A 20145-nucleotide genomic window follows, 5' to 3' on the forward strand; every position below is an offset into this window, starting at 1 on the left:
CTTATTATCTACCAATTACTATAAAAAAATAAAATCAGTAATTTTAGAAAGGGAAAAACTCTCAATTTTCGTTGCGAGCAATATTTTTCTCAGAAATTAAAATACGTCACAATGAAAACTTAACAAAAACAAAGAGCAGAAAGAACTTTTCCTGGAATTCAGGCTGGTAATTCTCAATGGAAATCAAAATCAGCTGATTTTTTAGTTCCCTTCCTTCCATTTGTTTGGTGAACTTTATCTTGATGTTTGGCATTTGTCTGCTGGTTTTTTATGACTTTTTGTGCCAAAAAATGTGGCTAACCTTTAATCGCTGGCGAAACGTTCTACAAAAATCTCAACACGCACACACACACTATGATATTATTTAATTATACACGCCACAAAGAGAGAGAAATTTATTTAAAATGTTGGAACAAACAAACAAACAGACATTGAACTTTATGGCGAATTTCAGTGTGTGTGTGGGCGAATCATTCATTTTTTCTTTTTGTTATTAATTTGAGTATGTGTCTAATTTAATAGTATTTTGCCAAAGGCTATTTGGTTTTATTTACTTTTTGCTGTCGGCTTCTTAGCTGCTTTTTCTGCTTCTTCCTCGTCTTCTTCTTCTTCTTCGGCTTCTACTTTACTCTTTTCTAGGCACACGCACACTGTCACACCGGCAAAAACACACACGCACACACACTGGCGTGTTTACAAACTTTTGCGACGTTTTCAAGTGCGACGCTGGCAGCGTCGTGGGCAGCGCAGTCAACGTTGGCTTTAACTATTTTGTTCTCCGCTTCCTCTCGCTGTTCGTTGGCTTTTTTGCCAACGCTTTAACAACTTTCTATTGCTATTTTTATATATTTTTTATGCACACGCACACACACGTATGCACGCTCTCTTTCTGCTTATAAATTATTATTTTGCTATAATTTATATTTTTCTTGTTTCGTTTTCTTTATGTTCGTCAGCTTTAAGCGTACGCACATACAAATAAACACTTGGCGACACACACACACGCAAAACGAACGATGGAAAAGAGTCGAAGTAACTACAGTTATGGTTGTTGCGAGAGCAGCTGATCTCGAAATTTGGGAGGAAGTTAGTTGGGAGGAGAGATTTAGCAAAATTCTCTTTTAATAGTGGACAAACTTCGCGCTCTGCGAACTAACCGCGACAAAAATTAAAATCAAACTGTGAAGCGAGCTGAAAACGGAATTCAAGCAACGCGCCGTCGACGTAGGCAGCGGCAGAGGCAGCGCGGCCGAGGGCATGCGCAGAGAGCGAGAGAGGGAGCGCCTAATGAATGAATGAACGAGGCGGGAATGCGGGAAGAGAATAGCAAACGCGAAGAGAGCGGCAGAGGCAAATAGTTGTAGAAAAGCGCCGGCAAACGAAACTCCCCTCATTCTCTTTCCCACCCACACCCTTAACTTACCGGAAAAAGAAATTTCTTATGCGGCGGGGGTGAATTTTTCCCCAAAAGAGAGAGTGTGCAAATGCAAAAGGGAAGTGAGAGAGAGAAAGAACTGACGTCAACGTCTGAGTCAGTGCTGCCTCTGTCTCAGTCGACGTCGATGCCTCTGTCTACGTTGCAAAGCGCCACCACCCAAAAAAAAGGCGAGAAGAAGCAGAACAAACACACAAAAAATTCGCACAGTGGAGCAGAAAATAGACGTGTGGCAGAAATATAACTTCATTCATCATTTCGCTCTCTTTCTCATTTTGCCAATTTCGGTATATCTATTTTCCTTTCGCTTATATGTATATGTACTTAGCTTGAAAAAAAAAATAGGAACAGACACATTGGTAATATTGTATATATAAAACATGTATAAAAAAAATTTTATTTGAAGAGAATTTTTGAATCAGTAAAATTAAGGTTTAAAAAAGTCTTTATAGAGGTTGACTACTTCAAGAAACAACTGCATTTCAAACTTTAGAGATTTTTATAAAAAAAAACTTTACGCGGAATTCTTGGAAAAACAATTATTGATTGTTTTATTTTTTTAATATCAGTTTTTAGCATTTTCATTTCATCAATCATCCACTGTACACATAAGTAGTTTTTAACAAGTGGTTTTTTTTTGGCTTGGCCGTGTAAAAGAAATTTGAGTGTTGCGGCTGTCTGATATCCACTGTCTTCTATTAGCCCGCATCCGAATTTTCCACCACCCCCCAAAAGTCACCAGCTGATGAGCTGTTCTACAAATTTTGTCGCCTTCTCAACTTTTTTGGCGGGTTTTGGACCGACTTTGTTTTGTTTGCCACTCGTTAAAATAAATAATAAGCCGGGGAAAAATTACAAGCGAAACTATTAAATTGTAACCATCCCACCAAAAGAAAAACATTAAAAAATATTATAATGGCCACCTGTCTGCCTTGAATAACTTCCCCCAATTTATTTAAGAGCTAAACAAGAGTGCTAGATTGTGTGTTTGAGTTGAAGAAATTCCTTTTCCGTTTTGAAATATTATGCTTACCCACTTTTTGTAATATTGAAAAATAAAACATTGTTTTTTTCTCACTCACGAAGTTCAGAGAAACCTGTTTAAAGATAGATGTTCATACTGGAAATACCCATACATATCTCACAGCGAATGAATCTTTGACTTTTTGAGAATACTGATAGATTGACAATTACCTAATTGACGAAATGAAAAGAACAAGGGAAAGAAATTCCCATTGAGGTAATAGACTAATTCTCAGAAAAATATATATACATATTTCCAATTTGTCATTTATTATGATAAAAGTTTGTATGACCAACTAGATTATATGAAAATATAACATAAAATTAAACCAACGAGTTTTTCTATAAAACCAGTTCTGTCTTTTAAGTATTGCCCAATTATTTTTTTTAATAAGTCACCATTATATTGTAATTACATAAAATCCAACAAAGCATCAAATCAAGAAAAAAGGCTTGAATAAATATATGCAAAAATACCATTGAGACAAAAGAAACGAATTAAAGAAAGCTATTTCAATGGAGAATTGCAATTTTATGGCTTACATTTTATTTTCGTTAGAGGGGAAGGGGAGAAAGGGAGACGGCAAGTATCAGCTGATAAAAAGCAAAATGCGTTGGCAAAAAAGAAAACCTTGTATGTGGGTTAAGAGGAAAGGCTGGATGGAAGGGGGAGGAAAGATGAAGGAACAACCATGATAATAGCAAAACAAACGAAACAGAGAGAGAAACAATATTATAGAGCGAGAAGACGAAAGCCGGGGGGAATTTTCAATTGAAAACGAACGCGTATAAATGCGCCCATATGGAAAACGCACACACACACATGTCTGTGGGGAAAATTGCGACTTTGCCTGCCTTTTTATCGGCTTGCGGCATCTTCCCTTCTTCTCCTCTTTTTCCTCCTGCATTTTCATGCTGGTCGACGTCTCGCAGTCGACGTCAACGCTAAAGAAGAAGAAAAAGCGGGGTGTGAATGGGGCAAAAAAAAATACACACACATGGGATAGGTGCGCACAGCTGAGGCCAAATTAATAGAACGCTAAAAAAATTGCCGCAAACTAAGTCTGATAACCTGGTATTTTTATACCCATTACTTGAAGAGAACATGTAACAGTTAGAAGGAAGCGGTACCGAAGCTATAAATTCTTAATTTTTTTTATCAGGATCAATATCGTAGTTGTTAACAAAAATAAAACGTGTTACCAACCCTTAATTTTATTTATATACATTTTTATTGGCCTCTTTTTATATTTATATTCCAAACTGATATAGATTAAGTTGAAAGTATTATCAGCTATTCCAAACACTTAATTGTTACAATGTTAAAGGCATTTGTTTTAAATATATAGTTGATGAAACATTTCTCGCTATTGCTTTCTAAAATGTATTTATTAAAAAAAATAAAAGACACCACTTAATCTTCTTTCGTAAGCTTTAAAGTTAGAATTTCCTACCAGGAATTTTTTAATAACAAAAAAGTTTTATTTGTTAGAACTATTATGTTGACCGCAATTGCTTATATTAAATACATTATCAGCGGCGTCGCGATTACAGTAATAGCAGCGACGCCGGCAGAGACATCCACCCTCTATCTCTTTTTCTTTCGCTAGTGACGCAGGCAGCATCTTCTGTTCTAATAGCATTTACTGTTTGTTCAACTGTTATGCGAGTTGGACTCCACGTTTTCGTTGTAGTTGGACTGTTGCTCATGTGTTTCTAGTTTTCCTTCCTTTCCAACTTTTACTCACATTCTCATCTCCCACTTACCATCTCTGACTCCGACTCCCATTTACATTGCTATAATCTTATATCTTTTATCGCATCTTGTTTAATTATACACTGATAGAAATAAATAATTTAAAACGACTAAAATAATTAATTTCATTCATTTTTATTTGTCTGCAGGTAGTCAAAAAATTAAGTCCTCATTACTTGGTCTTTTCTACTCCCTTTCTTTCTGGTTTATTCATCATACGTTCGTTTTTGTTATCAGTCCAACTACTTGTGGCCCCTCTTCTCGTTGCCTCCCTTTCACCATTTTCTTTCGCTATTTTCTTGCCAGTAAATGCTGGGGCCGTCGACAGATACGCCAGCAGAGACGCAAGCAGTGGCAGCGGCGTCAGCAGCATTAGCTGCTCATCAATTTGCCGCATTTCTGTCCCTGACTGACCGATTGACCATCCAAAACTGTCTATACACTAAACCACAAAGTCCTTACCCACCCAAACCACCCCCCCCACATGGAATTCTCAGCGCACAGTTAACACAGCGGTAGTTAAAAATAATGATACATATGAAAAAAAAAAATGTTTAATTAAAATAACAACAAAATAAAAAAGATGTAAAAAATTAATGATTTTCGCATACTTAGAAATATGCATGATATTTAAAAAATCTGTTCACTAGCACCTTTATTATTTTCTAAAACACCTACAAAATAGTGATAATAAACATAATACTACAGCAAAAAACTATTTATGTCATTACAGTGATTAAAACTGATAAAATAGTTTGCCTGTTAATACAGGCTTGGCTTCAAGTGTATTCGGCAAACATTTTTATTGCATGTCGCCTGTCAATCATTGGCAATTGTTGTTGTCAACGCCGCAGCAGCAGCGCAAAAATTATCGCAGCAGGAAATAAATATAAATGTGTATCCAAATAAATAAGTAAACATGTGCGAAAAAAGGGAGTCGGTGATGGGTATTAAGGATGGGAGGAGACCGTGTGTAGGCTGGTGCTGGTGGAAGTTCAAGATAAAAGCTTTAACATTAATGGCCAAGCTCGTATTTATGAATCAATATTTATCAGCTCACACTCTTTTAATATCACATACAATTACTGTGGGGCAGATAGAACATTTTCTAAGTAAAAATCAAAACTGTGATTTTAGGAAGAAAAATTTAAAAAATAATATGTATGGTTGAAAATAACAAAGATAACTAACTTACTCTATTACTTTGACACATTTATTGGCAATCGGTTGAAAATAAAACGTGGCAACGGAAAAAGGCTTGCATTAAAATATGACATGTTTTCGCCTTATGAGAACAATATATAACATAACGAATGTGGGCGTTTCTTATCGACTATGAATTTTTATTTGCGTTCGGTTTATTTTGGGAAATACGCGATAAGAGTGAACTTAAGATAAGCACATCAAGGATAAACAGATTTACTGCAATTAATGGGAAATTACGGAGCAAAATTGTGGGCGTTGACGATGAGATAAAATAGAAAAGGGTTGGCGGAACGTACATTTCAGCCTTTTGAGTTCCTTTCTTGGCGTTGACTTTGTCAACTTTGAATTTGCCAGGGAAATCCTGCGGTAATACTTGGCCATTAAGCAGGCTTTTCTCAAAGTCCCTGCCCCTTTTCGTTATCATACACCCCTCACACAAGAACTAAGCCACCTTAGGATGGAGCCGAGTGGGAATGTATCCATCATAATCTCATTATCTCAACTCTAGGCGAAAATTTTCCAGCACAAAAAATGGGTAGGAACTCTTCGCAATTCACGGGAAAATATGCAAAGCAGAAAATTCCATATAACAGAAATGAGAGCAGTGGCGTACTCCTTGGTTTTAAAGCAGAGTTTCCACAAATTCCATGGCATAATCCCCCTTAAAATCTCTTCAGGACTACGCCACAGAATGTCGGAAGGGGAAAGGCCTGCTGGTGATGTTCAAGTGTAAAATGTGAATAAAATTCCTGAATTGCCAAGAAATAAGAGGAATTGCATTAAGTGCATCCGCTGCTGGTGGAAAATCAGCTCAAAGGGGGCTAAAACCCATAAAATTGTAAAGAAATACAGGGGTGAAAAAGGTGCATTAAAGCTTGTTGGTCTGGCAAGCAATTTCAAGGTTATGATAGAGATGGAAATTAGCTTAACTTAGCAGTGCCAGCAGGGGACTTATTATGAAAATTTAAGGAAAATGATAAACAGATAGCTGAAACTTTTAAAGATCTAGGGATAGTTCGTATTCTAATTAAGATTTGGCACCTGGTGATGAAGAAATTAAATAAAAGTCAATCCATTTAAGCCAAGTAAATTTTTGACCTCACTTTTCACTAAATTGAACACGATAGCGATAACAAGGGAATTGTTTCTTACAGCTGCGCATGTGTGTGTGATATCCTGTAGCGTGAATATGCGTTGGTGTAACTGTGTGTGCGTGTTGTCCATTTTAATGACAAACATAACCATGAAAACATGAACATTAATGGACATCCATCCATAATGGACATTAACTGGTGGACGGAGTGTGAGGGGCCAACAATTGGTTGACATTTGAAGTCATGTCTCGGACTAAATTAGACAGTTACCCCCAAAAACCCCACACTTATATTCCACCCCATCCATAAATTGTATGTAATCGGTAATATATAATTTCTATGTATGAGCAAAATTGGGCAACTGAGTCGAGGATTTGTCCGAGCCTGGAACTGTGGGCATGCATAAAATTGATATCTTAATGGTTGGGATGGGTGCTCCAACGAGAGCATTCAATGTTCAGGTTAATTTGGTGCGTGCTCAGCCCACCGTTAAGGGAGTTATCTTTCGGAGAATGGGTAACTTACTGCAGATGGACCCAAATGGAGTATCGCATAATGTAAGATAAATGGCAGCTATGCTGCTTGGGTCCAGTTTTGTATGAGATGTCTGGAAAAATCCCCAAAACAGTTTTATTATTAACATAAAGTAAATCTTTATATTATATTATCCTAAATATTAAGATGTTCTTTTTCTAAAACTCTGACTCTAGACTTTTTTATTTTGAACTTTAAGCCGGAAATTTTTTAAAATTAACAAAAAACCCTATTAAGAATCTTCACAATCAATTTCAACACTAATTTTAAATGATTTTAAATGATTTTAAATCCACACATGATATTAAAATCCGATTTAACTAATTCAATCAAGAAAAGCTTTTATCTACCCAAATGACACCCAAAAGAAATGGAAGAAATTCCTAGAAAATCCATTAAATTGAGCTCACATTGACTTCAAAGCTCATTAAAACGATTCTCCGCCAGACAGAAAGGGAGAGAAAGAGAGTGAGGGAAGGTGGATGGGCCAGCCCCAGAAGGATCATAAATCATTGCTGAAATTTTCATAAATTTAATGAACATTAAGTGTGCCCCAGAGCAAGTGGGAAGTGGAATAAATGGGTGGGGACAATCGTTACATGACTTTCACTGGACACAAGGACTTTGAAGGAGGAAAAGAGAGGCCAGGAAGAATCCGAAACGGCAGTGTCATCAGTCAAGCGTAATTCAATGTAAACCGATATACTCAATATATACACCCACTTTTCATATGAGACTTTCCAGTAGAGAGAAAAAAATTGATATTCGTAAGAACTCTGTCTGGTATATCCAAATAACAATGTTTTGAATGTAAAGAATACTTTATCCTACAATATTTATTTATAATCTAAGAAAATGTAAAGCATCAAGAATATAGAAATCATTTTACAACTGATATTGATTACAATTAAAAAATGAGAAGAAAGAATGTTTTAGTTCAAGAGTTAAAACAGTAGTCTGGTAAAAATTGATATTTTTATTAATGTAAACTTTGAGAATTTATTATCAGGTCAAAATGCAAAACAGCAAATTCATTAGAATAAAATATTTTAACCACAATTACGACTGATAGTGCTAGGATTTTTCCTGTGTGTAAGGTCATCGATATAGGGTGTGCCAGTGTGTGTAACATGAAGCGGTGTGTGGTATAAAGCGCGATGGAGGAGTGCTCTTATGGAGCCCAGTTTCGGTTGACAGCAAATCTGAATTTGATCACAGAGCAAACATTAAAAGCGCAACAGAAGCAGCAGCAGCAGCGGCAACGGGAAAAAGTGATTTATGAACATCCGGTGGGTGGCCGAAAGACCCGCTACTGGACACCCCCTACATGAGCCACAGTTCGCCATAGATGCGACACCACCCCATCTGGATATGTATTACCCACCTATGTGACTTCGCTAATGCTTTTCCTTGTGGGCCTCTCCCACACATTTCCACTAACCACTTTGCGCAGGTCGTTTTACAAAAAAAAACATTTTGCTCAGCTTAAATTTCACTACAATTAAAAAAATTAAAAGCTGAGACAATGTCTGGGAGAAGTTTTTTATTTAGCACCCTCATCAAAAATTTGAATTTAATTTTAAATTCTTTTTTTTTTTTTTTTTTTATTTTAGGCGATACGTTTAATAAGGCCAACAAAAACTTAAGTAACAATACAGTCTGATTTCAAACCTTCATCATCGAGCTCAAAAGCTTATAAAGCTGACTATTTGTACACTTATTTTTAGAACAGAATACCTCTTTCCACAAATAAAAATCGTCCCATTTCAAAGCTACAAGTCAAACCTTTTAAATGGAAATGCCAATGAAACAAGGAATTTTAAGCTGAGTGGGCGTGCTTGTGTGTGTGGGATTGTCTTTTAAAATTATTGACGTTATTCGTTGTACCGCCTGTTGTGCCAACTTTTCTAATTTCTAAACAAGCCTCAGAGTAACAATGCCGTCGACAAGGAACAAAAAAGTTTATCAACGCGTAAATTGGCCACGTCCATGAGGGAAAAGGGGGTTTTTTGGGGCTTTATAGCAGGGGCTTTGGCCTTTTGACTAACGGGAATGCCACTTAACGAATCACACAGTATCAGCCGCCTTCCGCCCAGTTTCCTCTGCTTTTCTCCAGCTTCCCCGCTGTCACTTGGCTTTCATCTTGCTGGCCGGGTGGGTTTTAAGCCCGCGAATTTCTCGTCCTGCCATTTTTCGAGCTTTCCTCCTCTTTTCCTTGCCAATTTTTTGCTGCCTTTTTCGGGTTAAACTCTCGACAGGCGACATTTTTTTCCTTCGACTTGTTAAAAGTGTCAATTTTCGCTTTACCAGCATGCGAGGAGGGGTTGGGAGTGTCGAGAGGTTCTGGGTGGAAAACTGGTGGGTGGTGAGGCGTAAACTGTTTGTTTATGCTCACATGTCGTGGAAGGAGGTTCTGGGACATGTCGCGGCTTATTGTGTTACACAGGAGCTGCTGCTGCTGCTACTGCTGCTACTGCTGCTCTTGCTCCTTCTCGGCGTCGTTCCACTGATCCCGGCAGCCCCTTCATCTCCTGCTGACAGCCTCCACCAAATTGCCAATTAAAATGTGCGACAAGTGGATGGGAAACAGCGGGCGGAAGCATTTTCCTCTTCTCGTTTTCTATTTTTTTTTTGTGTGTTAGTTAACTTTGAGCCGATTATAGCCGTGTGGCAGCGTGGCCTAAGTGCAGGGCAAACAAAGTGATTTGAGCTTTGTCTAACCCCCTACCGCTCCTTTTTTTCGGGGACGGGACTTTAACTTTTGGCTTCGCAAAAGAGGGAGCGAAAGAGTAGGAGTACCCACTATAGTTAAAGGATACAAATCCTCGTTGAATAATTAAACGGCAAATTGCAGCAGGACAAAAGGGAACAAGTGGCGAAGGCCTATCCCCGACGGGGTTCTTCAACCCCCAACTTACCTCTTTCTTAGCTTCTTTTTTTTTTTGTTTCATTGTTTACCTCATAAAAATTCTTTTGAAACTTACCTGCAAAAAAGAGAGAAAGAGAAAGATAAGTAAACGGTAAGCCGATGAGTGATATGAATTGGGATAATTTTAAAGGTCCTTTGACAATATCATCACTGAAATCCCAAGAGTTTTTAAATCTTTTGAACACACCTAAATCAAAACAGCACTAAGTGACAAGTTTTGGTCAAGTTTTTTTTTTTAAATCGTATCGAACTTTTAGTCTGTTTTATTTTTTACAGACCAAACCCCTTTTAAGCATCAAATTATTGATACAATCTCGTGCGATTTCATTGTAACCTTTAGTTTAATTGCATCATAAGTAAACATAAAAGTTTTCCAAATATTGCAAATAATTCAATAAGAACGTGAGTGTTTCATTAAAAACAAGCTTTAGCTTTAACTTCAGAAAATATTGACTTGTAAAAATATTTATTATTTAGCCTATAAGGCTAAAAAAATATATACAATTTTAAACTAAATAATTATATATCACAAGGGTGTAGGTGTGCGTTAAATACAATCACGATAGAATAGTTGTTACAATTATTGAGCCTACACAAAATATTAAATCGTGTTTAGGAATAAGGAATTTTTTTTACCTATTTCTTCGGAGTGAAAGCAATTTATTTCAGCTTGTTTATCCAATTTTCTCACTTGAATATCTATTCCTCTTCAATATCTTCCCATACAATGCTATCACTTCCAATCCATCCATCTATTGATAACAATTTTTTTGACTTTGCTCCGACATAATTGGCATCTCTCAAGATTTGCTGTTTGTTTCATTTATAACCCTCCCGCTCCTTGCTGAAATACAACAATTTGTCAAAAAAAATAACAAAATCCCCCACAAACCCTCTGCCCGCAAAATCTCAAAACAAAAGCCACAAACAAAAGCATTTCGAAGTGGCGAGAACAACTTGCTCCAATTTGGAAGCAAAAAAGAGCAAAAAACGTGTAAAATTCGATGAGCTTCTCCAGTCCACAGATAGAAATGCAAATATTGATGGATAGGCTGTGGCTGGCAGCAGCAGGCCACAAACTCATAGACAGAGATTGATGATTGATAGTGTCACACATAAATATTAACAATTCATGGCGCACACAAGATGCCAAAAAAAAAAAAAACAAAACAGAAAACCCAAAAGCTAAGTCAAAGCCTAGGAAAAGAAGAAGGCCAAACAAGAGAACAGCAAAATAAACGAATCCCACGCAAAAGTCATGGAATATTAATGAATCCCAACAGCTCGCAAACTTTTACGGTCAACGTGTCGAGGAGACCCCTTGAAAAATGCAACACAGCGGTGGCAAGAGCAGAGCCTTCAGTCCGAAATTCTGTGCGGTTGCATAAATGAAATCACTGCGACAATAGATGAATGCGAAAGGTGGGAACTAGAGGTGTTTGGAAGTGCCCATCCGTTTACCACTCCTCAGAGAAAAAAAACCGCACCGTTGCATGCAATTCAGGGACTCAAAAGTGGAAACAAAACTCCAGAAGTAAAGTTACAATGGTTTGTGAAGACTTTCAAATTGTATTGAAAATTTCATTCCATTACTCACAATTCTCCAATATTTTAAATACTTACCTAAAGAAATGTTTTTTAGTTAAAATATGTTAAAGGTTAGAAAATATAAATATCTTTTGTAAACTTTATTATAAATTTCAAAGCAATAAACTTCTCAAAAAAAAGTTTAGCCGCGATTATGAATCCGGACACTGTTTTCATTTTTCAATATTAATATTCAATATTTTTTTATTAGACTATAATGATTTCTTTTTAATATGACCAGAGTAAAAAAAATGTTGTAAACAATACGAAATATTTTGGATTATCTCAATAAACTGATTATCAATATGTTAATGTTTTGAATTTGCTACTCATCGTATATTAATTTTTGAATATATATTTTGGAAAAAATGAGAATAAAATGTTTGTTTGAACTCAGTTTTACAGAGCATGGTGTCTTCAATTTTCCTGGCAAAATTCAAAGTTCTCTCTTATTTGCACCTTTTTGGGATTATACTCTGTTTCTTTTTCGTTTGCATTTCAGTCACGTTTGACATTCATATTTGTTTGGGAATTATGTTTTGTTGCACACCCGGAGCAGGCGGCCGATGATTTTGAAGAGCAGGGGGAGGAATTCCGGGAAGGATTGCGTGTGCCATGGGTATTACCATTCTTGCTGCTGTTGTCGCTGCAGTTTCTCGTTTAACTTTGTTGACACTTCGTTTGATGAAGTGCGCTCTATGCTCCGCTGCCAATTCTCCCAGCACCCGAAAGCCCGGCCACCCACTGCCCCTTGTTTTCCCAGCTTTTCCCCCTTGGCTCCCGGAACTGGCATAATTGAATATGTCTTCATTTCACGTTTCTTGAGTTTTCCTCGACTATTTTCCATCTGCGTTCAGCTTGTTTTGAATTTCCCGAGCTGCGAAGAGTGAAAAGCTGCCATCGATTGGGGAATTGAGAAAATTGAAAACGAGACGCATGATTGAGGGCGGTGAGGAGTGGGCGGGGCTCAAGTATAAACGCGTTTGGCAGCTGATTGTGAACTATAATGATAATTGAAGTGGAATGAGAAATATGGCAGAAATTCTGAGGGGTTGGAGCGGGTTAGAGGACATCAACAGCAGGCACCACGTCTTGAGAAATATGAAAATTTTCACACACAAATGAAAGCTGTCGTCGGTGGAAAGACTGAGTGCGTTGAAATTGCAATTGAAGTTGATCAAAATTGATATGGGACTGTAAAAAAAAGAAAAAGAAAAGGCTAGGAAAGAAATTGCATTAGTTCAATGGGGATAGTTATTTGCCAAAGGTGATTCTGTTTGTTTGTAAATTTTTTGAAATTTTGCTCTAATAATGAATGGAATCCTTAAATTAAGGGAAGTTATTAATATTAATGAAGGGAACTTTTCCGCATTCAGCTTTTGTGAAAAAAACAGCTTTTGTATACATCCTCAACCACTTACCGCGCTAACCAAAAAATGAAAACAATAAAATTCTAGACATTAAACTTCAATTTGGCCTGAAACACTGCAAATGTTACAAGCACAACAAAAACGGAGGTCCTGCGGGCATGAAGAAGAACAGAGCGGAAGAAATGGTTGAAAATGAAGGGAAGCAGTCCAGGAAGAACTTGCATTTTATGCATTAATTCAAAAATCGTGTTCAGTTGAGAGAGCAAACCGCAGTAAGCTCTTTTACGGTTCTGCCTTTTCGCCATTCCCCTTTAGAATTCTTCTTCTGTACCCCCCTGAAACCAACAGTTTATATGGGTGGAACCACCGAAAAAGTTGGCAACCCTGTCTGGGGTTGCCTCACATGCGCTGTTGTTTTTGTATGTGAGTGAAAACGCAACCAAGCAGGATCTAAACTTCCTTGGCTCTGCCCTTCTTGTCCCCAAATTCTCTTCTCTACCTTTAGGCTGTTTTTACACCTGGCGCACAACTTGAAGAACTTACGAAACTTCAACTTGAACTTAAAGTTAAAGAGTTAAAAAAAAATAGTTTAAAAAATGTACCAGAGTACTGTGGCAAAGTATGAGTAAGAATGAGTAAGAAGTAGTTAAATAAAAAACAGAATAAGAACAAAAGGGGTCAACAAAGTTTATCCAAAGCACGCAACTTGAATATTATGTGCAAAAATATTTGCGACGAATTAAAAAGTAAAAGAAGAAAAGGGCTCCAAAAAAGGAATAAGTAAAAGTGTAGAAAAAAATAAGGAGCGGTATATGGCAGCTTTGAAGGCTGTGAGGAAAGAGTGAGATGGAAGAAGAGCGCGCATTCCAGCACGTATGCCAAGCAATTATCCTTCAGGAATTTCTTAATTTTCCCGTTAGGTTTTCATACCAGGAAGGAAAAGAAAAAACTAGAAGCTAAAGAAGAACAAGCTGCAGCGGAAATAAGAGGAAGCGCCACAGACTAGGCAAATTCTATTCTTAGAAAAACTCAAACTTAATAAAATTGGTGGGGACTAACAAAGCATGCAAACTTTCGAGGAGTAATATGGATAGAAAATAAAGAATGTTTTAAGAATTCAAATAATAAAAAAAAACACGTCTTCCGACTGCACCTTTCGTAGATGTTGCGGAAATTGTACCACACCCTCGAGTCTTTTCAATTTTTTTTAAATACCCTTTACCAGGTTTGTAAATTTAAACATAACTGTCATAACTGTAATATTGATATATGAACTTTATGTTCTCGATCTGGTTTAGAATATCAAATAAACTTTATATTCGCAATTTAAAAAAAAAGTATTCAATTTTTTAAAACGTAATGAGACTTAATTTTTCTTTAAAAGTATAATAGTTTTCAGCTTAAAAATGCATTCCCCAAACCTATACGCCCAAATAATGTGTACACAAAAATATGTTTTGCCAACAAAGCTAATGTCAAAAAAAGAACGAGAACGAACACCCAAATTGGGCGGTAAAAGGACATGTAGTCCAGAAGGAGGAGGAGTTGCACAGGACTTCAGGAGTGACAGACTGAAGGGACAGGACTTCGCGACGTGTCAGCAGCTTTTTTGCCATGTCCATGCTCCTGGCTCCCAGTACATTTTTTTTTGTGTCATTTTGCCTGTAACTTGTGTTCCAGGGTTTTTGCTGTAAATATCATTAAGTTCGCGTACGTGCCAAATGGCAGTTTAATTATGGCAAGGAGTCGAAACAGACACACCATTCCACAAGACCCAAGCCAACTCCGAAGGATCGTGGTGGAAAGACTCCATTACTGTGAAGTTTGGGGAGCATTTTGCAATTAAAATAGATATAACATTATAACTTGTTTTTTTTGGTCCTTACCAAAAAAAACTATTAAAAAGAATAACGAAAAAAATTAAAATTCTCGTTTGGCTGCGTTTTAATGAGCAGCGGAGGGAAAAATAGTTTTTGCAAGGCAGGATGATACGAGGTATACGTGTGAAATATTAAAAAAAAATGATGAAGCCGTAAAGTGAAGCAAGATAAAGGAAAGCGAAGAGGAAGGAAAAAAATTTTGAAGAAAAATTCCTGTTTGACAAGTTCTTTAGATGCCAACAATTTTTAGAAAATGGGGATAGTAGGTTGAAAGAATTAAGAGTGTTAAAATACGAAGAGTTTTTATAAATGGCTTACACTAAATGTTGATTTTGAGCCATTTAAAGGATCGTTGCAAAATATGTAAATTTATTTACTTATTATTTTAAGCTAACTTATCGTTACTGAGAAAAGCACAACTAAGAACTGCATGCTTTAAAACGGCATCCAATATATTATAGCCAAAAAAGTACTTCCACAAAATAACACGTATGAAATTCAGAAATTGCGTAAATGAATGGAGTAGTTTTCCAAATTAGTGAAGAATGGATAGCTACAGAAAGCTTTCTTAACTTTTCTGTTCCTTTTTCCCCACTTCCACATAAATTATTATCTTTCTTTCAATGACTTTACGCATAGTCCCCATTCACATTTGTCCCCCCCGTCGAAGTTGAAGTGTTTTCATCGCAGTTTTCCCAGGAAATTTCAAGGGTTCTCCTGGTGCATTCGGAAAAACTTTTTCCAAGCACCGGCACCTCTTTTTCTCACTTGATCCCCCGCTGTTGCACTTTTGCTGCTAGCAAACTCCTTGCAACTATTATTATCAACTATTATTTTGTCTAGTTAACTGTTCAAAAAAGAGGAGCTTAAGTGATGTTGGCACACTTTGGGGCAGGAACCCGACCCCGCCCCTTTTTAACTTGGTAGCCACTATTCCCGGGGCGCAAACACACACTTAGAACACCCCATCCCAGACTGTTGCCCAATTTGCGTAAACATTTATTACGCACTCCAAGAAAAACTTTTCTCAAATTATTTTCTCTCAACTATTCTGGTGCGCTTTGGTGGGGTGGCTTAAGGCGGGCGTGTCTATAATGGTGTGCATAATTTTATGATGATAATTAATTTCATGTTTGCCACTGCTGCAAATTGAGTCCTGCGGCTAATCGGTCTGCAAATTGTACAATGGCAATGAAATGGCCTGGAAACTATTTAGACAATAAATATTTATTTTAATCCAACAGAAAGGTATGCGTTTAAAAACATATATTCGATTTTTAATTTAAATAGCCTCATGATAAAACTTTGTGAAGGCAATTTTTTACTGTTGGCAAAACTTATGTTAATTGTGCGTAGTAAAAATTTTGAAAATTTGGAGATTTTATTTTCTTAGTCATGTATCTTTTTGGATACGTTTTGATCAAACTTTTACGAAGGTGCGTTCATAGTTTTGCCATTTTCCCCTCTTTTTGAAGATGATGAGATATTCAGTCATAAATTTTCCTTGCCGTTTCGCGGTTAAAACTTCCCAGTTTTTGCCTTTTGATTCCATCTGTCGCAAACGCCACCAAATTGTCGCTGTCCCAGCCCTTTTTCTTAGCCAATTTAACCCCTCAAAACTTTCTTCAAGATCACCCTTATTTCTTTGATTTTTCCTTTTTCCTCTGCTTAATAGCCATCGGTACTTTAACCACTTCAATCTCCGATTTATTCACGAACTCGAGTTTGCCGTTCGCCATTTTTGCATTTCCTTTTTTTATCTGCCACGCCCACTTGCTACCCCTCCCCCCCATTTCCATGCATCGAGTTTTATCACCCAATGCTCATTATTTGCTTTTGTTGTTTTTGCAAACTATTTTCAAAGTAATTCCCTGAGTTTTGTTGTTCGATTTTTCTTGCCTTCAACACAAAGTTTCTACAAGCAATCTGAGAGGTGGGTGAACTTCCCCTTGGGCGTTGGTTTTTCGCTGACTAGGGTTAGCTCTTGATTTTCTCTGCATTTTCTCTGGATTTTCTTATTTTTGCCCAATTTTGTATTGTTATTGTATTGGCCACAACTGTTGCCACATTTTGGACTTTGTTTGTTGCGGCTTTCATTCCTGAGTCCCCATTCCTTGATTGGAAATATTTTTCGTATATTTGCATGTTTCGGGGCAAGAAGGATTCAACGAAAAGAAATGCAAATAATATTTGTTTGAGTTATTTGTACAATTTTTAATGATTTTTTGTGAGTTTTTCATGACCTTTAACTTTTGCTGCTAAAGGTAAAGGGTTGTATAAAAAAGGCAAGAAATATTATAAAGAGAAGAAAGTTAATAAAAATCCTATAGCCCTTAGCAACGCTTATTGAGGTGGGAATTTAATATTATAAGGATTCTAACGCTGGCCAAGCATCAAGGATACTATCAAAAGTATTTTTTAAAAATTTTTATTTGCAAAGGATAGTTATCATCTTTTCAACTCTCTACTTAAGAAAAAAAAAATTGTCCTTGATTTTAGGAAAAATGTTCTCAACATTGGGAATATTGGCTTTAAATTTTGTATGGAACGCTTAAATTAAAAGCAATTATTTCTAATTTTAAGGCCATTTCTTTTTTAAATTTATTATTCGCCTTGTTAATTCCCAAAAACAACAATAAATTTTATAGTTTTAATAAGGATATTATTTACCTTCAAAGATTGGCCAGCTTTAGACTTTATTCTATATTTGCTTTAGTTCTAGTAAAATCTTACCCAATAATAGTCCACAGGTTGGTTTAGAAAACTTACCTAAAACGAGAAGAAAAATGTGTATATTAGTTAAGTTGGTAAAAAAAAAACCATAGCCCAACTTGACTTTCAAGAAAATTCTAAAGCCCAACAAGCACTTGCTGCAAATGTAAATGAAATAAGTATAAATCACTTTCAATCACCATAGTGAAAATAAATATTATCCAAACAAGATAAATCAATTCAATCTTTCAATTGAGTCTGACCGGCTTGCACCCCTTAACCCTCTCTCTATCTCTCTCTCTCTTTTAACCCAATCTATCCTGTCTGCGGGTGTGCAAACAATTTTTACCCTTCACCTGTGCGAAAACAGCTGGCGCAAGTCCTGCGAGTCGGGGACTCAGACTCACTTTTCTCACATCCCACTCACATATGGCCAACATATGGCAGAAGAATGAATGAAAGAAAGCAGCCAGAGAAGCTTTAAATTACATCAAAGATTTACACGGAGAAGAAAGGAATATAAAAAAAAAAACGGGGCAGGAGACAAGTCAAGGAAAAGTCCTTCGAAGAAGTGTCTGTGCAAAATGAAAAATAAATAACAATCACACAAAAATCAATATTGATGCAGGAAGGGTGGGCACGGCGAATCAATGCCCGTCTGGCAGTTTACAAAAAAAAAAAAACACAATATAATAATCAAACGTGTAGGCGTGGCTTTTAAGCCATATGCTGCTGCTGGAAAACTTACCCGGAATATATATTAAAAAACAAAAAAATTGGGAAAAACACTACAAGACGGAAAAACACAACTTTTTTAATCAAGTGTCAACTGAAAACGAAAAACTTCCACTTTACACTCCGTTCTGCAGGCTTCCTAATGACAAGTGTATTTGTTATTTGCCCGATTTCCCGAACAGCTGTTGCACCCTTACACAGATACACCCGCACCCACACAGCGACAGAGCGTGGTGAATATGGTTTTTGTTGCCTGGTTTTTAGCGCACGCACATTCAGCTCGAAACGATGTCGGATGCTGACTGAGAGCCAAGTTGGCAAAAAGTGTCCGAGACCGACCGCCATGATTGAAAGCCGGCTGTTTGGCTGTGTGGCTGTGTGGCAGCAAAAAGTTCTCTTGGGAGTGGGTGGTATACATATATACTATATATAGGGTAGTCTTTTGGGAGGGTCTAGTTGGGTAGGGAAACTGGACACAACCTGTTGAGCAACAAGGGCGAGAAACGAGTCGAAATCGAATGGATGGCAATGACAATGTCATTGAAAAGGACTTTGCCTCTGCAGTCGACCATGAAAAAAGAGGTGGGTTTTGGGGTACGACAAAAAATTATAAGAAAAAAGGAGGGAGCTACGGGGGGCGACACCAAAGAATCCAAAAGAAAAAGCCGGAGAACTTGGTTAAGCAATGAAATGAGTGGCACAGACAATGCCAACTGTCATCGGGATATCAATTTTTTTTCTTTTTTTATTCTCTGTTTTTGAACGGATATGAAGCTGACAGTCAATTAATAAACGTTCGACACTTGGCCGCCAGAGGGCGTTAGCCATAGTCGGGCCCTTTCACTTTCTCCTGCTTTCTCCTTGTTCCTTTCTTTGTGTGTTTTTTTTCGCTGCGTGGGCGGCATTTGCGTCATAGCTTCCTCGCAATTAACATTTTGTAAAAGTTTTCGCTTTTTCCCTTATGTTTTCTAGGAAATTAAAAAAAAAAAGGCAGCTGTTTTTGGGTTAACAGGTGCCTGTCTTTTATTCGAATTCTTTTAAAAGTGAAATACCATGAATTGCTTTTAATTTTAAAGCGTGCAACGCCATTTTTTGGATTGATGGATTAAGGAACCCCAGAGTAACTGGCGATAAAGTAAAGGGTTATTTTCGAAAGGGTTTGTGGGGTCAAATAATAAAAATCTTGACTTGCAAGATGTATGGATTTGAAATTGATCGATGAGGTGGCAGTTTTATGGCTGCTGATAAATATATTCAAATAAAATGTGTAAAAAAAATATGTTTAATTAAAATAAAATTACAACTATATACTTTTCTGTCTGCATCGGATTTTTTGGCAGGTAAATTGTGTAATAAAATTAATTTATTAAAACCGCTTCTAAATAGTAATCAAACACAATTGTTTAAAGCTAGTTGAAAACCTATTTTTCAATTTCTGATTTCCCTTTTTAATGATTTTTAACATTTATATTACTTCAATTGATTTTTTCCTGGCTCTGCATTGTTCTCTAATTCAGTCCCTAAACTGTACTATCTTTCATTTAAAACGCATCCATCATAGCCGGCTTAGTCACTAACAGCTGCCCTCATAAACGAGTCGCACATTTGTCACACATTTTAATCTAATTAGAGCTCCCCCTAGATCTCACCACCACCCCAATCTCCTTCCCAAAAACATGCAAATCAAATGAAAAAGTTGGCAAATTTCTCTTTTTCTCTCGGCCCGAATCCCACTCCCTAAACACTCGTTATCATTAGCTAACCAACACGACAGAGGCATAAAAAAAAACTATTCCCAAAACATATGTCAAATAATAAAATAAAAACCAATCAGCAACAGCTGCAGGGCATTAACAAAGTGAGAAAGAGACGGGCAGACTACAA

At 36.9% G+C, this 20145-nt stretch overlaps 1 protein-coding gene across 18 annotated transcripts in view; it reads right to left on the reverse strand.

The window, feature by feature from the left end:
- The window catches only part of LOC108147427 (protein alan shepard), a 127812-nt gene that overhangs the window by 25530 nt on the left and 82137 nt on the right, over positions 1-20145 (reverse strand). For 14 of the 18 annotated variants that reach the window (XR_005977185.1, XM_017273897.2, XM_017273890.2 and 11 more), the window contains one exon: positions 17548-17583. The exons of 3 other annotated variants lie outside the window; for them this stretch is intronic. Coding sequence is in view for 13 of the 15 variants with exons in the window: in XM_017273897.2 (XP_017129386.1) it covers positions 17548-17583 (36 nt within the window). In the remaining 2 variants the exon portion in view is untranslated. Of the gene's footprint in view, positions 1-554; positions 1180-17547; positions 17584-20145 lie in introns of those variants that run through there. One more of the 18 variants, XM_017273902.2, reaches the window with a different exon arrangement.

This window comes from Drosophila elegans, unplaced genomic scaffold (genome assembly GCF_018152505.1).
Source record: "Drosophila elegans isolate 14027-0461.03 unplaced genomic scaffold, ASM1815250v1 contig_208, whole genome shotgun sequence".
NCBI classification, from domain to species: domain Eukaryota; kingdom Metazoa; phylum Arthropoda; class Insecta; order Diptera; family Drosophilidae; genus Drosophila; species Drosophila elegans.